General features: G+C 59.3%; 1 protein-coding gene across 1 annotated transcript; it reads right to left on the bottom strand.

Annotated features, from left to right (window-relative positions):
- Nucleotides 1-3,176: 3,176 nt before the first annotated feature.
- Nucleotides 3,177-18,079, bottom strand: GRIN2C (glutamate ionotropic receptor NMDA type subunit 2C). The gene is made up of 13 exons (XM_030287716.4): nt 17,663-18,079; nt 13,216-13,642; nt 11,116-11,711; nt 10,484-10,598; nt 9,716-9,927; nt 9,432-9,600; nt 8,939-9,092; nt 7,510-7,635; nt 7,195-7,424; nt 6,840-7,000; nt 6,074-6,261; nt 5,334-5,566; nt 3,177-4,931 (listed from the first exon to the last, which is right to left on the bottom strand). Exons 2-13 carry the CDS (start codon nt 13,624-13,626, stop codon nt 3,513-3,515), a joined length of 4,014 nt encoding a protein of 1,337 aa, XP_030143576.4. The 5' UTR covers nt 13,627-13,642; nt 17,663-18,079; the 3' UTR covers nt 3,177-3,512.
- Nucleotides 18,080-18,293: the final 214 nt, after the last annotated feature.

Raw genomic sequence — 18,293 nt, 5'->3', positions numbered from 1 at the left:
CTCTCGAAGGACCTCAGAAGCAGCAGTGGATTTTGGGGCTTGGGCTGTAAATCTCAGGCCAAACTGGCATCAGGGAGGAATTCAGTCTATTGCAGCACTTGAAGAGCAATGGTCATGGAAAGAAAAACTTTGAACCTGAGAAGAAGCTTTAGGCAAAGCTTCACCAGCATTAAGGAGCCACGTGTCCCTGAGGGGATTCAGCTGTTTTGGGGAAAGTGCTCAGCAGCCTTTCCCCACATGGATTTGGGCAGCCCAGGAGCTGTCAGTGGGTCAGGGAAGGGCACCTGCTGCAGGGTCTCAGCTGCTGAAGGTTTTGTGCCATGGCTTTGCCTTGGCAGGAGGAAGGAACCAGGAGGTGGCTGCACCTGCTGCTCCCTCAGGCGTCCTCGGGCACAGGCATGGCAGCTGTCCCCAGCGCCTTGTGGCCCCATATGTGTCCTGGTTTGTGATTTAACCACTTTCCTCTGCCCTAACCTGAGTCACCGTCTCCCCCCAGCACTACCAGTATCTCTCCTTGCCACTGGAACCCGTTGCTGACCTGCTTTGTTCCCCCTCTCCTCATCAGGATAGGTCTTATGATGCTGAGCAATGGGGCAGTAAAAATAGAGATGTCAGAAAAATGGAGATGGCAGAGGTGGGGGGTGGGTTTGGGAGGACAGTGCCTGCCCTCCTCTGTGGGGCTGAGCCCCAGAGGTGGGTACCCAGTAGTGATCCAGCCTTATTTCTCTGCATAGCAGCCCACAGCTTCCCAGGGTACCCTGGGTATCAGAGCAGGCTGAATTAAAAAGTGATTGATTAGACAATTTCACCAAAAAGAAATAATATTTCTCAACGTCTGTTAAACACTAAATTACCCAGCCTCTCTTTGGAAAGCCTAGCCAGAGGGTGCTTCCAGACTGCTGCTTCCCTGGTGTACCATGAGCAGGGAAATTCTGCAGGAGCAGCTTAGTCCTTCTGTGGTCCTTGAAGGTCACAAATCTCACCTGCACTGGACTGGTCATGCCCCAGACACTTCCTTTCCCACCAGTGCCCAGTGCCTGGCACCAGAAATGGGAGAAAAACTCTGCTTTTCCATCCCAACTGACAGGTAAAGATGATTATGCAAATGCCACCGTGGTGGCCAGGGACCTGGGCATTCACATGTGGCACCCAGAATAGCCCTGGCCCTACACCAGGTGCTGCCACCCAACCCTGGGGCCACCTCCCCTGGGAGCACCCCCTGCACCCCATTTGCCCTGTCCCTCGCTGTCCTCAGTCTCCTGCAGCAAAGCCCTTCCATAAAACATGAAGCAGCTCCATTTGGCCTCTGCTGAGTCACCAGGGACATCACTAATTAATTAAAACGTGGGTTGGGGATTTTTGATACTTATTTTTTTCCCTTTTCTGCTCCCCTTTGCTGTCACAGCCCCAACCTCAGCTCATGTTTGACTGCAGCTGTGTATGCTGGCTTCCTTGAGCCAGAGAGCCACAATTGGAGGGAAGGTTCCCAAAACCACCCTGAAGCTTCCTGGGGACCAGCCTGTCACTCAGGGGGCTCTGGGGCACTCGGCTGGAAGAGCTGCCCCGAGGGAATGAGTGCCATCACCTGTGCCAGCCTGGATGAATACCCTCCTCTTCAACCAGATTTATTTATTTATGGCTTTTATTTATACATCAGCACCTCCCACCCTCACCAGGAGGCTTGGAGGGGCTGCCAAAGCCATTAAGAGACAATTGCAATGATAAATAAGTAAAGGGAATTGAAGCGCTGGCATCAGTGTGTGATGGCAGCCAGGCTGGGGGGGACGGGCTGTATTTAACCCCAGGCAGATGGGTGGATGCACTGACGGACAGATGGATGCACAGACACATATTGCCAATTCTTTTGAACCTGGACCACACGTGGCCGGGCCCTTCTGGACCTCCTCGGAGTTTTGCAGCCACCCCTAGGGCAGGGCTGGGTGTCCCGGGGCAGTCCCTGCCATCATCCCCTCCTGTTACCCGCCCCAACTGCTCGGTGGCTGCCAGCAACCCCCAAAAAATGTGTTTTTATGAAAAGGGAAGGGAAGGGAAGGGAAGGGAAGGGAAGGGAAGGGAAGGGAAGGGAAGGGAAGGGAAGGGAAGGGAAGGGAAGGGAAGGGAAGGGAAGGGAAGGGAAGGGAAGGGAAGGGAAGGGAAGGGAAGGGAAGGGAAGGGAAGGGAAGGGAAGGGAAGGGAAGGGAAGGGAAGGGAAGGGAAGGGAAGGGAAGGGAAGGGAAGGGAAGGGAAGGGAAGGGAAGGGAAGGGAAGGGAAGGGAAGGGAAGGGAAGGGAAGGGAAGGGAAGGGAAGGGAAGAGAAGAGAAGAGAAGAGAAGAGAAGAGAAGAGAAGAGAAGAGAAGAGAAGAGAAGAGAAGAGAAGAGAAGAGAAGAGAAGAGAAGAGAAGAGAAGAGAAGAGAAGAGAAGAGAAGAGAAGAGAAGAGCTCTAGAGCAGCTTCCCGGGGAGATATTCATGGAGGAAGGTGATGCCAAAGCTGGGAAGAGAGGCTGAGGGTTGGCATCTCCCTGGGACAGCCTGGCAGCCAGTCACGGGCAGCTCTGTGTAGTCCTGGTGGTGCTGCTCTGGGATGGGGCTGGAACCGCCCGGCAAAGCCCTGGCTGCAGCCCGGAGCCCCGGAGCCCCAATTTCCATCTCACAAAGCCCCTCTCCCCTGCCTGGGGCTCCTGTGAGTCACGGCCGCCCCTGCTCGCATCCCAGCCCGGCAGGGAAAGGGCTGTGTCAGACGCGCATGAAGAGAGAATTAAGCCTGGCTCATCTATCACAGCTGATTTATGGCTCCATCAGCCTGGGAAGGTGGGAGGAATTTTTCCCTCTCTCATTCCCCACAGCTCTGCCGAGCTGGAGATCCAGGCTGCCGTGTGCAGCATCACTCACTGACCGAGCCAGGGCCATCAGTGCCCGGCACCCCAAAGCCTGAGCAGGGGGCATGAACCCCGGCTCCAGTGCTCGGCTCCAGCCGCTGCACAGGCTGACGGCTCCTAATTAAACCCTAATTAAACCCTCAGAGCAGTTGCCATTTTCCTTTTCCATCTTTCCCGCCTGTGCCGCGGCTCAGCAGTAACGGGACACGGACGGGGCGGGGGTGCACAGGACAACGAATATTTATGGGAATCCACGATGCCAAGGGCAGCCCCGGAGGGTGGAAGGAGGGTCCCCAGGCAGCTGAAAATGTCTTTTTATTGACCTGGACATGGCGTTTCGAGTCCTTTGAATGAAACCAAACCGTGACGGCGAAACGGCGGCGATGCATTTGGCGTTCCCGATGCCAGCCCCGCCTGTAGGGAGAACTTGACCCAGCATGTACCAGCCCTTGCCAGGCTCCTCCGATTCCCCCCAAAGAGCGCACCGGGACCCGCCGAGCCGCTTGGAGCATCCCGCTGCCGGCGGTGCGGGACGCCGGGAGGCCGGAGCCCGGCCGGGAGCCGCTGGCTGGCCCGTGGGGATACCCGGGCAAAGGGCAGGCAGAGGGGTGCGGACACCCCCCTGTCCCCCCATCACACCTCCGACTCCAGGCTGGAGACCCGCCGCCAGGAGCCGCCGGCGCAGGGACTCGCCACCCCTCGGGCCACCCCTCGGGGCACCGGCGGGTCCCTCCTGTCCGCCGCCACCGCCCGCAGCCAGACCAGCTCCCCGCGCCTCCCGCAGTCTCTGCAGGCACCGTCCCAGCGGCCGGAGCCCCGCTCCCAGCGCTGCACCCCGGGGTGCTCCCGGGAGCCCCGCTCCCAGCGCTGCACCCCGGGGTGCTCCCGGGAGCCCCGCTCCCAGCGCTGCACCCCGGGGTGCTCCCGGGAGCCCCGCCAGCCGCGTCTGGCGTGGAGGGGCAGGTTGGAGTTCCCGCAGGGGTGCGCAGCGCACGGCGGCACGGTGAAGGCGGAGCGGGGCTTTTGCCGGCAAGCCTCCCGGTAGGACGGCAGCCGGGCAGCGGGCTGCGGGCAGCGGGAGCCGCAGCCGTGGCCGGGCTCGGCTTCGGGGAAGAGGTCGGGCAGGTCGGTGCGGGCGGCCCCGCAGCGCCGCAGCCCCCCGGGAGCCCCGGCCGAGCTCGCCCACCGGCTCAGCTTGTCCCGCTCCATCCCCGCCGCCTCCGGCCGCGCCGCCTCGCCCCCGGATCTGCAAGTCCTGGTGATTTTGGGGAAGGCTCCGCGAGAGCAGGATGGAGGCAGGAAGGCGCTGCCCGCCTCCCGCTTCTTCTCCGCCGCCGAGAGCAGCCGGGGCACAGTCCCTGAGCCCCCGTGTGCCCCGTCCCTCTGCAGCAGCGCGTTGCTTTGCAGCCGGTCCCCCCGTCCCGACGGCCGCTTGTGCTCCCTGTAGATGTCCGGTGGTGGGAGGTCCCTGGGGGATGTGGGGGGCGGGAGGGGAGCCCCGACATGGTTCCCCACCAGCATCTGCTCCCCGTAATCCCCTCCTGGGGAAGTCTTCACCAGGAGGTGGGGGAAACCTGTGAGGGCTTCATCCCCTACACAGCTGCCCCGAAACTTCAGGGGGTGTAGCAGGTGGGGGTGCTCGTTTTCCCCTCTCCAGTTCTCCTCTCCGTGCAGACGGGAGTCCACGGGGATGGGCTGGGGCAGCGGCAGCCCCAGGGGAGCACCCTTGGGCGCGTAGGCTCTCCCCAGCCTCTCGGCAGGGTGCGGGCCGGAGGGGGGCCCCCGGTGTGCGCCGGTGCTGTTCTGCACCACGAGCTGAGGTGTCCTCAGGGAGAAGGTGGTCTGGAGGCGCTCGCTGCGGTTGCTCCAGTCCTCGATGGTGCGGGTGGCCTGCTCCAGTGAGCCGCCCACGCTGGCCGTGGTCACCATCTCCTTGGCCGCCTGCAGCATTTTCAGCACATTGGCCTGGGCTGAGCTGGAGGTGACATCGGGTGTGGGCGCCCGCCCGGGGCTCGACAGGGTCTGCACTCCATTGAAGCAGCTGTAGATGCCCTGTGGGGAGAAATGGGGATTCCCCCATTATCACTGACCCCAAGGTCAGTGGGGTCCTGCCCCCCTGAGCCCACCCTGCTGAGCTGAATTCGTGCTGCTGAGCCTGAAGTAGCTTCAGAGCACTGATGCCCCCTCCCCAGGATCCCCACAACTTGTCAACGTGGGTGACACTGTCCTCTATCATCCCTTTCCCCAGGGTTGCTGATAAGGATGTGGGGTCATTCCCAGGACTGAGCCCTTTCCCCAAAAGCTGGCTTTTCTCACCAAGACCTCATATCAACAAGAACATCTCCAGTCCTTCCCATGCAGGTCAAAAGACAATGCCCACCAAGCCGTGTCCATCTCTGTGACACCACGTGAGGACATTTGGGTCCCTCAAAAGCCCCTGTCAGCATCCCTCACCCTGCTGATGGCCAGGAGGAAGTCAAGCTTGTGGGACTTGGGGACGGAATGACGCAGCTTCCAGTAGACGAGGTGCTCCCAAGCGAAGACCAGCAGGCTCAGCCCCATGGCCACCAGCAGCATGTAGAAAACCCCAGCCATGTTGTCAATGTCCAGCTTGCTGCTCATCACCTCATTCTTCTCATTTTGGCAGATCCCTGATAGCCAAACTGTCTCCAGCTTCTGGGTCTCACCTGGGACATGCATAACAGTGCAAGGGGTGAAAATCCACCCCTGGGAATTATCTTCCCTAGCACATCCCTGCCCCTTTCCACCCCACTGTGGGTGGAGGAGGATAAAGAGACCCCTGAGCTTCTGGAGCTGGAATCACCTAATGCTGCTGCTGCCACTGGCCTGAGAATCCCACCAGTCACTTGTCCTTCTCCAGGGTCCTCTCCTTACTCTGTTCCCCACCCATGAGCCAGCCAGCCATGCTTACTGTCCTCTTCCCAAGACCCTCAAATGTTGTGCGCAGCCATCTCCAGGATTTTACAACCCCAGAGAGAATGATGCGCACAACATCGAGAGGATTTCATATCCCCTGAAAGGAGCTGGTGAAGCCCCTCAGTGCCATCCTGCCATGAGGATGTCAGCTGTGAAGGCTGCTGAGAACCAAAGCCCTGTTCCCTGGGTTGGTCTGCAGGGCAGGGGTGGGGTGAGGATGGGGACAGGGCTGAGGAGGAGCTCACACAAACACCCACCGTCTCCCAGGAACTGGAGCAGGGCCAAGTCAATGGCTCGTTTCCAGCGCGAGTCCTTCTGCAGGGCGATGCCGTAGCCCGTGGTGGCAAACACCTTCCCACTGCCGATGGTCACCAGCTTGCAGCCCTCGTCCTTGCCTGCCATGTAGTTGAGCACCGCCGCGTCGTAGATGAAGGCATCCAGCTTCCTGCCCCACCAAAGGAGGAAGGGTGAGGGGGGGTCTGAAAGCCTGTTAATGGGGGAGATCTGTGCCTATGTGGGGGGCTCTATCCCTTTCAGAAAGCTGTAGCCCATCTGGAGGGAGTTCTGTGTGCTCTTGGGGTCCCTGACCCATGCTGGAGTGCTGTAACCACGCTTGGAGGGGATTTACCTGACTCTGGGGGAGCCATGCCCCATCTGGGGGGAGCTGCATCCCTTTTGAGGGCAGCTGTATGAAGCTGTACCCTCTCTGCAGCAGGTTGTGCCGTGTTTGGGGGTGCTGTACTTCATCCAGAGAAGATGCACAGAGTCATACCCTGTCTGGGAGAGCTGTACCCAGCCTGGGGGGGCTCACATCCAACTTCTGGGGGGGTTGTACCCCAGCTGAGAAATCCCTTCTCCATCTGGGAAGTCCTGTACCCAGTTCCAGGGAGCCATAGTTATCTGGGGTGCTGTATGTAATTTGGAGGAGCTCTGAGAGCCATACCCCATCTGGGGGGGTCATACCCCATCTCAGGGAGCCATACCCCATCTGGGGGGGTCATACCCCATCTCAGGGAGCCGTACCCCATTTTGAGGCTGGTGAGGGCGTCCTCCACAGAGCGCTGGTTGTACTTGACCATGTGGGTGTGCATGTCGGGGTAGTTGCTGCGGATGTTCCTCTCGGTGCTGCCGTTGGGGACAGTGCCAAAGCGGAAGGGTGGGTACTGCTCCTGTGGCCTCTGGAACTGCAATGGGGAGCCCCAGGGAGTGGCATCACACGGTGCCCATGTCTTTCCATGTCCCTAGCATGTCCCCTCCCCGCAGCCAACCCTCTACTCATGCACTCATGCCCAGCCGACTCCACACACGTCACTGCCAGTAACTTCAAAAAGAAGGGGTTTTTTTAGGGATTTTTTAGGGTTCCCGCCCCAATGATCACCTTCCTGTCACTCAGCCCCGACACAGTGTCAATGTACTGCTCCTGGATCATGAAGGCGGCCAGGTTGGCCGTGTAGCTGGCGAGGAAAATGACGGCGAAGAAGGCCCAGATGAGCACCATGATCTTGCTGGTGGTGCCCTTGGGGTTCTCGATGGGGACTGAGTTGTTGAAGACCAGAGCCCACAGCAACCACACGGACTTGCCGATGGTGAAGGAGGGACCTCCCGGCCCTGCAGGGACAGGGAACAGAGGGGAGAGTTGTCAGCCCAGCCAGGGACGTGTCCCCCCGCTCCCAGCTCCCACCTTCCCACTCACTCTTGCCACTGGTGAGATTCTGGTTGTAGCCAACGGGGCTGAAGTACTCGAACACAAAGACGGTGATGGCCACCACAGTGAGGCACATGACAAACATCATGACCCACACGGCTGGGCTGTAAGGCTCTGCAAAGCAAGGAGAACTTTGTGAGCCGCCAAGGAATCCCTGGTCCTCTGAGGACTGCTAGGAGCCCTCCTGGATAGATGGGGCTCATCCTGAATGTTGCCCCTTCTTGGAGAGGAGTTGGAGGTTGGCAGCACCATGGCCAAGCAGCTCCACAGGGAATAAGGAGGGAAGGGGGTAGCTGCAGAGCTAGGGGATGCAGCCATGCTTCCCTGCCTAGACCAAATCAGGTTCTCACCAACAGGGAGATCTTTACAAAATGCTGCCCATCTCCAGGGTCACTGCAGGAGGGTTTCTCATGGGAACCCCATGATAGTTCTGGCCACAGAGCTGTGCCTGCATCAGGCACAGAACCAGCTCCGCAGCCCTGCTCAGCTCTGGGGAGAGCCCCCCGTGAGTGGGACAGGCAATGACCCCTGGCCTGCCCGAGGTGATGTGGGATGGAGCAGCAGGAGCACTGGGGATGCATCCGAGCAGTCAACGTGTGGCCACCGAAGTCCATTTATCAGCACGTCCTTCGCTGTCAGAGAGGAGAGTCCTCCCCTGATGGGGATGTGGCTCACTAGCGCAGAGGCAGGAGACACGGGGACATGGGGACAGCAGACCCCCGCCCTGCCAAACCAGGGTGGGATGCTCTGTCTGTCCCTGGGGCTGGTGAAGGTGACCCTGCTTCTGTGGGAGTCTGGGCTTCATGGTGTGTGGGTCACAGGATGACGAGGATATGCCCAGGCTGATGGTCCCACCTTCTGTGGCATCCCTAGCACCCACCTGCACCCTCCCCACACAAGAGCCCAGGGCCAGCTGAGCTGGGACATTGCTGCTGTGTCCTTGCTGAGAGCAGAGAGCCCTGCCCGAGCTGAATTTCTTGATGACATTGCCCATACTCCCCTTCCTAGGCTGCAGTTTTGCTGGTGTGAAACTCATTAAATAAAACTTTTAGCACTGGCAGTTTCCTACACTTGGCTTAACCTCTGTCCCTGGTGACGGTGGTAGAGATGGGTCCCCAAAGCAGAGCTGGCAAAGCAAGCTGGCAAATCCTTCCACTCCCCATCCTCCCTCCTCCACACAAAAAATGGAGAGGAGAAAACCACTGAGCCCAGCCTCAATCTCCAGCCTCCATCTCCATAATAAAAGGATTATTCAGGCAGGGAAGGAAGAAGCCCCAAAGCCAACAGCACAATCTCCTTCCTTTATGACTTAGGCTTTTTTTCCTTGAAAGTTGTTAAAACGGAATGGTATTTCCAACTTGCATTTGCAGGAAGCACGGGATGAACCTGCAGGAAGACAGGGGGGCCCAGGGCTCACCCAGGAAAGCAGAGGGGGACACGGTGCCGTTGCTCCGGGCCACCATGACGCTGATGCCCGTCTCCACAAAGGGCACGGAGAAATCCACGATCTCGGACCGCTCCTCGTTGATGGTGAGGGAGCCGATGGCCATGTCTGCACGCTTGTAGTACACCTGGAAAAGGGGCAGGTCAGCTTGGGATGGGCAGAGGGACGAGCAGAAGGACCCAGACCACTTTCCCAGGCATTTCCTCATCTCCAGCATTTCCAGCCTTAATTTCTGCCTTTTAAAAAATAAATATTGGATTCCTAAGTGAGCAGTGGCACAGACACTCTGTGCTGTGGGGTTGTAAGTGTTCATCTGATGGCTCCTCCAGGGAGGAGCTCATGCCAAGCTGCGCCCTGCCTACAGTCCCACCACAAGCCCCATCTTCACCAGGAAAGCCCCAGGTCAGGGGTGAGTGGTGCCCTGCAGGGAGTGTTGGAGTGGGGTCTGAGCCATGCCCATTCCTACCTCACCAATCATGCCGTTCCACACCCCACGGACGATCTTGCCGTGTTTGCCGTTGGTCACCAGGTAGAGGTCATAGGAGAACTTCACTGCCTTGGCCAGCTTCTTCAGGATGTCGATGCAGAAACCTTTGCAGCACAGCTTAGTGTAGGGATCCACAAGGCCATCACCACTGGAAACACACCAGGAAAAATGGGTTGGACCAAACAGAGATGCTCTGAGCACTCTGAGCACCACGTGTCAAGGGAGTGGTGGCCAGAATTGCCGAGCTCCACGTCCCTGCCCACCTCTGGGAGGAGTTGGTCTGCTTGCGGCAGGGCACGGTGTTGCGCACGCAGACCCCCGTGCTGGGGTCCGTGTTCTCCACGATGACAAAGGGTCTCTCCTCCAACGTGGCCACTGTCAGGTGGCGGTTGTCGACCACGGGCTGCATGAAGGAGCCGTAGCGGGGCCACACCGGGTACTTCATGTGGATGATGCCTTTCTCCCACTTGCCCACCTGCCCCCAGGGGAGAGCACATGGTCACCCCAGCGAGGGCTATGGGGGTCACACATGATCTCATGTCCATCCTCCCACCTTTGGGGCTTATTCCTTGGGAGCCCCATCTCAGCATCCCTTTCCCCACACACCCCTGGACCATGGGGTGAGGTGCTTCCTCCTGAGCCCCAAGCTTCACACTTGGGTGAGCATAAACCTGGCCAAACTTTACCTAAAATACTTCCAAACTACAAAAAAACCCTCCATGCATCTTGTTTCCGGTCTAGATGTTTGGCTGCTGTTCTCCAGAAGTGGGCATCTGCATTTTTGACTTTTTTTTAACTTATCAGCCAAATTGCAAGGAAAAACTGACAACTCCTGCCAGAGCTTTGGTGCTCATCATTGCTGCAACCCCCCACCATGGCACCGTGGGTACTTTTGGGGTCAGCCGTGGTACTTTTGGGTTTTGCATGGTACAATCCACCCCAGGACGGGACCCCGGGCTGTGCGTGGCCCCAGGCTCCCCCTGCCCAGCCACCCCACAGTGTGCTCATCTCAGGGGGCCTGGGGGTCCTACCATCTCCCAGAGCCGGTGCTGGTTGAGCGTGATCACCACCATGGTGGGCTTGACCAAGTAGCCACCTTCATTGAAGGAGAAGTCCCTGTGCTCCCATGTCACATTCAGAAGGTGCCTGGTGGGACACAGAGCCTGTAAGCGATTGGCTGTGCAGCCCTGCACTGTGCAGCCCTCCTCCTCCTCCTCCTCCTCCACCTTCAGCCAGGCTGCCACATGGAGACATGTGTGGCTGAGAGCTGGGGACCAGCTTTAACCCCCATGCAAGGGGCAGAGAGGAGCTGGAGAAAGCCCTTCTAGCAAGGAGGCACCAAGGATGATGGCCCACTGCAGGGCTGAGCATGCACAGACTGCCAGAGCAGCCCTGAGGTGCCACAGAGCTGTGATAGCCCCCCTGAGACCCCCAGGGGTCCTGAGTCACCAAGAAACATGGGAAAAGGCAAGGGAGATGCTGGGACATCTCGGGGGAGATGCTCCAGGAGAATCCCAGCTGAGAGACATGGACTAACAGCTGTAGCCCTCAGTGAGCACCATCCTTGCTGCTTGCCAGCTCCACCCTCCTCCTACCCTGCGCTTTCCCTCACCTTTTCCCCGCTCCTCCCATTTTACACCCACCCAGGGTCCCCGATCCTCACCGGTAGAAGCTTGTGTTGGTGGTGGTGGCCCTGGTGGGGGTCCAGCAGTCCCGCCCCACCTCTGGGAGGTAGCCATGGGCACGGAAGAAGCTGGCTGCCCCCATGGCAATGATGGCCACGCCGTCCCGCACCTTCTGCCGCAGGCTCAGCTTCCAGCTCTCCGTCACCACGCTGATGAGGCCAACGGGGAAGGAGGAGGGCGGCACCTCCATGTTGCCCACTGTCATGCTGGGCACGATCCAGATGTATCCTGGCCCCACAAGCCCAGCTTGCTCTGCCATGGAGAAGAGATACTCGGCCTCCTCTCGGGAGCAGTAAACAATGAGGACCTGGGCATCAATCTGGCGCAAGAGCCGCTGCGTCCTGGAGCTGCTCTGCTCCTGGCTCATCTCAAAGGTGAGCACCTCCTGCAGCTCCCAGCCAAAGTAGCTGGCATCCGTGAAGGAGCGGATGACATCCAGGAAGATGTTGTAGCCTGGGTAGAGGCTGGTGATGACGGCAAAGGAGCCCCAGTCGTATTCCTCCAGCACCTTGAAGATCACCTGGATTTGCTGCTCGATGGAGACACCCAACTGCAGGAAAGCTGATCCAGGCTCCTGAGGGAGGAGAGGGGTCAGGGGCTGCTCTGGCATCATGATCCAGGTCTCATGCACCCATGCAAGCCTCCTTGAATTTGCCATCATGAAAAGTTCGAGATGGCCGTGAACCGGTGTGGTCCATGGGCTGGAGACACCCAAAATCAGACTAATACTCCTCCAAAGAACTTTACCCCATGCAAAGGGTCAACTCCTGCAGCCTCACATCCATTTCTTAACATATTGATCAAAAATTTCTCCGTCCTTCAAAGGAGATCATCAATTTCTTCTTAAAGCAGGAGAAGGAGGTGGGTGAGAGCTCTGCCAGGAGCATAAATCCCATCCCTGCTCCATCTCACTACCTGCAGCCAGAGCCTCTATGACTCCTTCCCTCCCGCTCTACCTCCCTGGCCATCTGGCCTCTCATTAGCAAACCTTAATTGGTCTGATTCTGTCTTAAATGATTCAGGGAATGGCAGTTGCTGAAGGTCACGTGCAGGCAGCAGGTTTCACCACCCAGACCCTCTCCACCTCCAGAGAAGTAGTCTGGGGTGAGACCCAGAGCATCCTAAACAGGGAGGAGGAGATAGATCCCTCACTGGCCCCAAAATATGCAACCCCTGGAGAAAGCTGCAGAAAATCACCCGGACTGCAAAGCCATGGATATTTTTCCATTGGTCTGGGCTCCATCTGAACCCTCTACACCCACCTGAGTTCACTGCATCAACCAGAGCCCACTGCCACCCTCCACAATGAGCTTGAGGTGCTCCATGAGCACCAGTGAGTACAGGCAGGGCTGTGGGGGTGCAATCCAAGGGGATTGGACCCCAAACCGCTATGCAAGAAAAGCACAAAACCTGCTCCCTGAAGAAGGGCGGGATCGCCAGCCACAGGACAGAGCAAGCACTGAAACCACTCCAGCACCCAGGCTGATCAGGCTGGGATGAGCTGCCATGAGGAGATAACCCAGATCTCCACATCCAGGACCCTCCAGCTCTCCCTGCTGCCAGCAGTTCCCAGCAAGCAGGTGACAGTAACTGACAGTGTCTGATTCAGTGAGGAGCAGAGAAGACAGAAATCCTGTGTCAGCCGTGGTGCATCTGGGATCACCACCACAGCTGAGCAAGGCTTCTCCATGCTGCCCACACAGCCATTCCAGGGCTGGACCCAGCCCCAGCAGGGCGGGAGGAAGATAAGGTTGTGATAACCCTGCTGCTGCCCCAGCAGCCGCAGTGCCACCAACACAGCGTCCTATGGTGGGCACAGAGCAGCACACCAGGGAAGGCCATGGGCATTGAGGTCCTCTCCCATATCCCATTAACAGGGCCCCTCCTTGAAGTCCCCACCATGTCCCACCACCCCAGTCAGCAACACTGCCACAGACACTGATACACCATTCCTGCTCCCGATTCCAAAGCTGCGGTCCAGCAGCTCCTCTGTCCTCCAGCATTCCACACCCCATACCTACCCCACTCTAACAGTTCCTCATTTCTCTCATCCCCCCTGGAAATACTGAGCACCTCACCTTCGGGGTCAGGACCACTGCAGACCCACCACTGATGCTGATGATGGGGACCTGGGTCTGGGAGGAGATGAAGTCAAGGATCTGGGCCACAGCCTCCGTGCCCACGTTGTCTTCGAAGACGATGCCGTGGATCTTGTGGCCGGCGAGGATGTCGCAGATCTGGGTGAGGAGGGTGCTGGGGTTGGTGTTGTTGACGACAACGGTGATGGGGTGGATCTCCAGGGGCATGTCCAGGAAGCTCTGGGGGCTCAGGCGGGAGCGGACGTGCAGGGGGTAGGACGTGCCCCCGAACACCACGGCCACGTTGACCACCGGCTCCTCAGCGCCGGGCAGCAGGATGTCCGTGAAGGCGGCCCAGCAGCAGCCCAGCACCATCCACAGTAGCAGAGCGTGCGCCGGCGCTCTGCCCATGTCCACCAGCGTGTCCCTGCCAGCACAGCACACGGCCCCTCGCATCCAGCCTCACACCTGCACCCCAGCCCACTCACCCCAGCCCTCCCCACTGCCATCACCATCGAGGGTTGACCCCAGGGAACGAGGGGACCCTCATCCATGGACACTGGATGTGCTGAAGGAATGGACCACAGCGTTGTACTCACCATCCACTGTGCATCTCAGTGCTGTGTCACTCGTCTCCAGTCTTATCAACCACTAACCCTTTACAGTCAGTCCCTGCTTCCCACCACCACCCTGTCCTTATCTCCCCATCACCGTCTCCCTGCACTGCCCTGCCACCCCTTCAAAAGCCACCAGTGCTGCACTGGTCCATGCCATCCCTTCAGCCAGGGACAGGGACAGCTGCAAGGGATGCCAGGAGGGGCTGGCAGCTCTTTGGTGCTTCTCTCTGCAGCAGACAGCCACCTTCAATATTCAAAGGCTTTGCCCTTGAGCTCTGCACCCTGCTTGTTGAGATTTTGCAAATCACAGTCACTGAAGTAGCTGGTTCCCTGCCTCTCCTGCTGCCTGTCTGCTGCCCATCACCCTGCTTCAGCCCCTTTGCCACAAAATCCCAACCAATACACCTATCTGGCTCCATTTCTCCAAGTTTTCCCTCCAAGTTTTCCACAGCATCCTTCAGCTTTCCTTCTTCCTCTCTTTACCCTCAGTGTGTGTCCCCTGCTGGCAGTGCCCACCCCGATGGGACACCCTTCACACCGTGTCTGTGCTGGCTGCACCCCAAATCCAGACTCTCAGGGGCTGTTTGGGCACATCCTCCCTGCCAGGTCCCCAGTTCCCCACTGCAGCAGTTGAGGTGACAGTCCCCTGAAGCAGGACACATCCCTGCCCACAGTGATGCACCCGTGCTGGAGTTCACGGCTCAGACACCACCAGCAAAACCAACCTGTGCCATGGGGTATCCAAGCCCCTCTGAGCCCCATTTCCCCCAGGGCAGTCACCCCTGTGCCAAGCAGGTAGCAGGGAGGGGGACAAGCAGCGCTCCACAGTGGCACCTTATGTCCCCAACACCCCAGTGTTGCTTCATGCAGCAAGGTGCCAGCTGGTGCTGAGAAACGTCCCTTGCAATTAAAAGCTGCTGTTACTCAATGTGTCTCCAGCACAGCCAGATGCTCCTCTCACCGAGTCCCGGCTGGTTTTGGGGTCTGTGCTGCCCCAGTGACCTGCACCCCAACACTCCTCCGTGCCGCATCACGGCCATCCCTTCAGCACACTGCAAACACATTGCCAGCGTGTTGGACTGAAAATACAGGATCTAAACCCAACAGCTGCTGGGCTGGGCACCCTGCAAGAGCTGCTGGGCGCAGATTTGAGCACTGGGGCTGTTCCCTCCAGGGAACACAAACCCCACATTTCCCTCCTGTACCCCATGGCTGCCAGGAAGTCTTGGGCACCTCTCCGGGCACTGACGCTCACCAGGCAGCATCTCTGTGAACTGGCTGAGTTTCATCAGGGAATCATCCACCCCCAGCACCCACCACCACGCAGGGGGTTCACTCTACTTGACTGCATCTCCCACCCCACCGCACATCACAGCTGGTGGAGCTGCAGGAACCACGACGCCACAGCGAAGCTGCAGCCAGAGAGGGCAGCAGGTGAGTCACGCCATGCTGGCAGCGTCCCATGCTCCGGCACGGCCAGCTCAGTGCCAGGGCAGCCTGCACTGCCTGCTCCTCACTGTGAATTCCCAAGTATTTTTAGTCCTGTGATAAATAATTCATCGGGAATCCGGCATCAGCTACCCGAGCAGAGAGGAAGGGGAGCAACACGCCACCCAAAACAAACAGAACCGCCCTGCCAGCAGCACTGCCCGGCTGAGCCCTCCTCAAGGACGTTTAAATATACTCTGGGCCCTTGTGGTGATTGATTGGGTTTGCTTGTGCCAGCCCTGGCACCTCACCTACTCCAGGACCTCATCCTCCTCTTCCTCAACTCAGCTCTTGCCTAAGCTCCGGAGCCTCTTCCAGTACTGAGTAATCCAGGCACAGACCAATGGTGGTGCCATTCTCTGTCACCCCCTGCTCCTGGCTGTGACTGGGACAGGGCTGAGCAATCTGCTTTGCCACGGACCAAGCTGCAGGTGGGAAATATCCCCCTCCCTCCCAGCTGGAATGCAGTGGCAGCGGCAGAGGGGAGGTGGGCATGGGCTCATCCCATCCTTCAGCCAGGCTGAGACAACCAGGGCAAGGAATTCCCACCTTCCCAGGACCTGCTGCCAGCAGAGTCAGGCTGGCTCCCCACAGCCTTTGGTGGACATAGAAAAGGGTGGAGGGGTTTAAAGCCAGAGAGGCTGTGGCTGGCACGGGCTCCATGTGCAGGATGTAGATGGGGCTGCTCCAAAATGGCCGAATTTGGGAGGCAAAGGGCACCCAGCTCCTCCAGCCCAGCTAACACCACGCGTTTCCAGCCCGTCGTTTCTCCTACTGAGCTAGAGGGGCACAGGATAATTTGGGGTTTTTTGGGGGGGATGACAGATTGCAGGAAAGTGGTGGAGGCTGAGGAGAAACCGAGCCCATGCCGGAGCTACTGCCAGAGCTGGGGCTGCTCTTGGGCTCAGCACAACAGAGCAAAGCCCCTGCCAACTTCAAAGAAAATCCACATTTTCCAACCCCTTGTAGGAAACACTGCAGAATTGGTCCCTTGGGGAAAAGAGCTTCCCAAAAGGGAGGTTTTCCAGCTGGGTGAAGGGCTGGTGGCCAGTCAGGGTCAGGAGGAAGGTGACCAGGGCCAGGAGCCTGGGCAAAGCAATGTCACCTCCTGGCAGCCTCCCCAAGGACCAGAGGACACCACAAAGCTGCTTGGTGGCTTTGGCACTTGTATTTTGTTGCTTTGGGGTAGTTTTGAGCAGTTAATCACCTTCCTAGGTACAACTTCCCCTGATGCACCAAACTCACAGAAACCTTGTGCTAAAGGCACCGATAGAATCCTCACCTCTCACCAGACCCTGAAATGCCATTCTAATGCAACAGGGAAAGTTTGCTCCTCATTTTAAACCTCCTTTTTTGCCCTCACTCCTTTCCCTGCTCCAAGAGAATGAGAGCTCATGCAGATATTTTGACCTCGGGAATGGGAAAAATAAAATTCCAAAATGCAAAATATCGTTCAGGAAAGAGAAACTTTACGTCCCCCCCAAAAAAACCTTCGAGCCTGAAATCAGAGGGAAAACGCAGCCTGTGCCGGGGGATGGGGAACTGCTGCTGATGGACGGAAAGGACAGAGCACAGCCAAACCTGATGGGAGCCATTTGGGGAGGAGATGGGGCACAGAGGAGGGCACCGGGATGTGCCAGGGTTTGTCATTGCCCCAATGGTGACATCCCTGTGGAGCAAGGAGACCTCGGTGAGGCCCCTCAGAAGGGGAGAAAGCAGCAAAACCTCCTCAAAGACAACTCGTCACCATCCCTGTCCCCATGCAGGGGGGATGACTCGGGACAGAGAAGCCCTGGCAGCCCTCGACAAGTACCGTCTCCTTTCAACCTTCATCCATCACCACCCGGCATCACCCTCCTCTTCCTCATCACCCTCCCCTTCCTCTCCCGCACCTCCGGCAGCAACAGTTGCGGGCCGGGGGCTGCGGGCCGGGGCGGTGGTGCGGGCCCCTCGCACAGACGCACCGAAACGCAGCTTAAAAAGGTCGAATATGGATTAACCAAAAATAAACGCCAAGTGTCCTGCCTGCCGCTGGGTTATGCAAGGTGGCGGCGGGGGACACAGGGCTGCTGGCACCCGGGGAGGTCTCCTCAATTTTTTTCCTGCCACCCACTCCCCGCAGAACCCCCCAGAACAGCGGTCAGGATTGAGGCACATTTCTGTCCCGTGCCCGGGATGGGGACCAGCAGCTCTGGGGTGATGCTGAGGGAGGGGAAGACGGGCAGGGAAAACTCCCACCCCATAAAAAACAGCCGCCCCATCCCTAAAAGTTGCTGGCGGCGGTGGCGGGGCGGCAGCGGAGCCCGCCGTGCCCCGGTGCCCCCGGCCCGCCCGGTACTTACGGGACCGCCGCTGCTCGGTGCCTACATGCCCCGCGGCCCCGGCGGGGCTCGTCCCACCGGGGGCTGGGTTCTTCCGAAGCTTCTCCTCCTGCGGGGCAGCCCCGGGGGGCAGGGTGGGCCCCCGCCGCGGCTGGCGGGGCGCTCCGGTGGCCGCCGTCGGTCCCGGCTCGTCCTTGGCGGCGGCGGCGGCGGCGGCGGCTCTGCAGCGGCGGCTGGAGGAGGGACGGGAGCGGGGGAAGGAGGGAGCGGGAGCGGAGCGGGTGTGCACGGGGGGGGCCCCGGTGGCAGCAGGTGTCTCGGCGATCTCCGAGCCCCGGCAGCCATCTCCCCCCGCCCCGGGACCGGCGGGGCTGCCCGGGCGGGACGCTCGGGAGGAGCGGGGGAGGGATGCGGGGCTGGAGGCTGGGGGGAGCCCGGGGGCGGTGGAAGGACAGGACGTGTGTCCTCCCGCCTCGCCGCAACTTCGGGGCTGGCCGCCAGCCCCGGGGGAAGGGGGGGAACGGGGGGAACGGGGGGAACGGGGGGAACGGGGGGAACGGGGGGCAGGCCGCCCTCCCTCCAGAAACCGGCCCGCCTCTCCTGGCAGCGGGGCCGGGGAGAGAAGGGGGTGAAACCCCCTCTTTCCCTTCGC

Source organism: Taeniopygia guttata, chromosome 18 (genome assembly GCF_048771995.1).
Source record: "Taeniopygia guttata chromosome 18, bTaeGut7.mat, whole genome shotgun sequence".
Lineage (NCBI taxonomy): Eukaryota > Metazoa > Chordata > Aves > Passeriformes > Estrildidae > Taeniopygia > Taeniopygia guttata.
Note: the sequence above shows the minus strand (reverse complement) of the source record. Positions and strands in the feature narration are given on the sequence as shown.

Coding starts and splice junctions, on each gene's coding strand:
- GRIN2C (XM_030287716.4), bottom strand. CDS start 13,626: ATGGGCAGAGCGCCGGCGCACGCTCTGCTACTGTGGATGGTGCTGGGC. Junction 11,712..13,215: donor CAGTGGTCCTGACCCCGAAG/GTGAGGTGCTCA, acceptor CTCCTCCCTCAG/GAGCCTGGATCAGCTTTCCT. Junction 7,636..8,938: donor GTCCCCCTCTGCTTTCCTGG/GTGAGCCCTGGG, acceptor CTTGCTTTGCAG/AGCCTTACAGCCCAGCCGTG.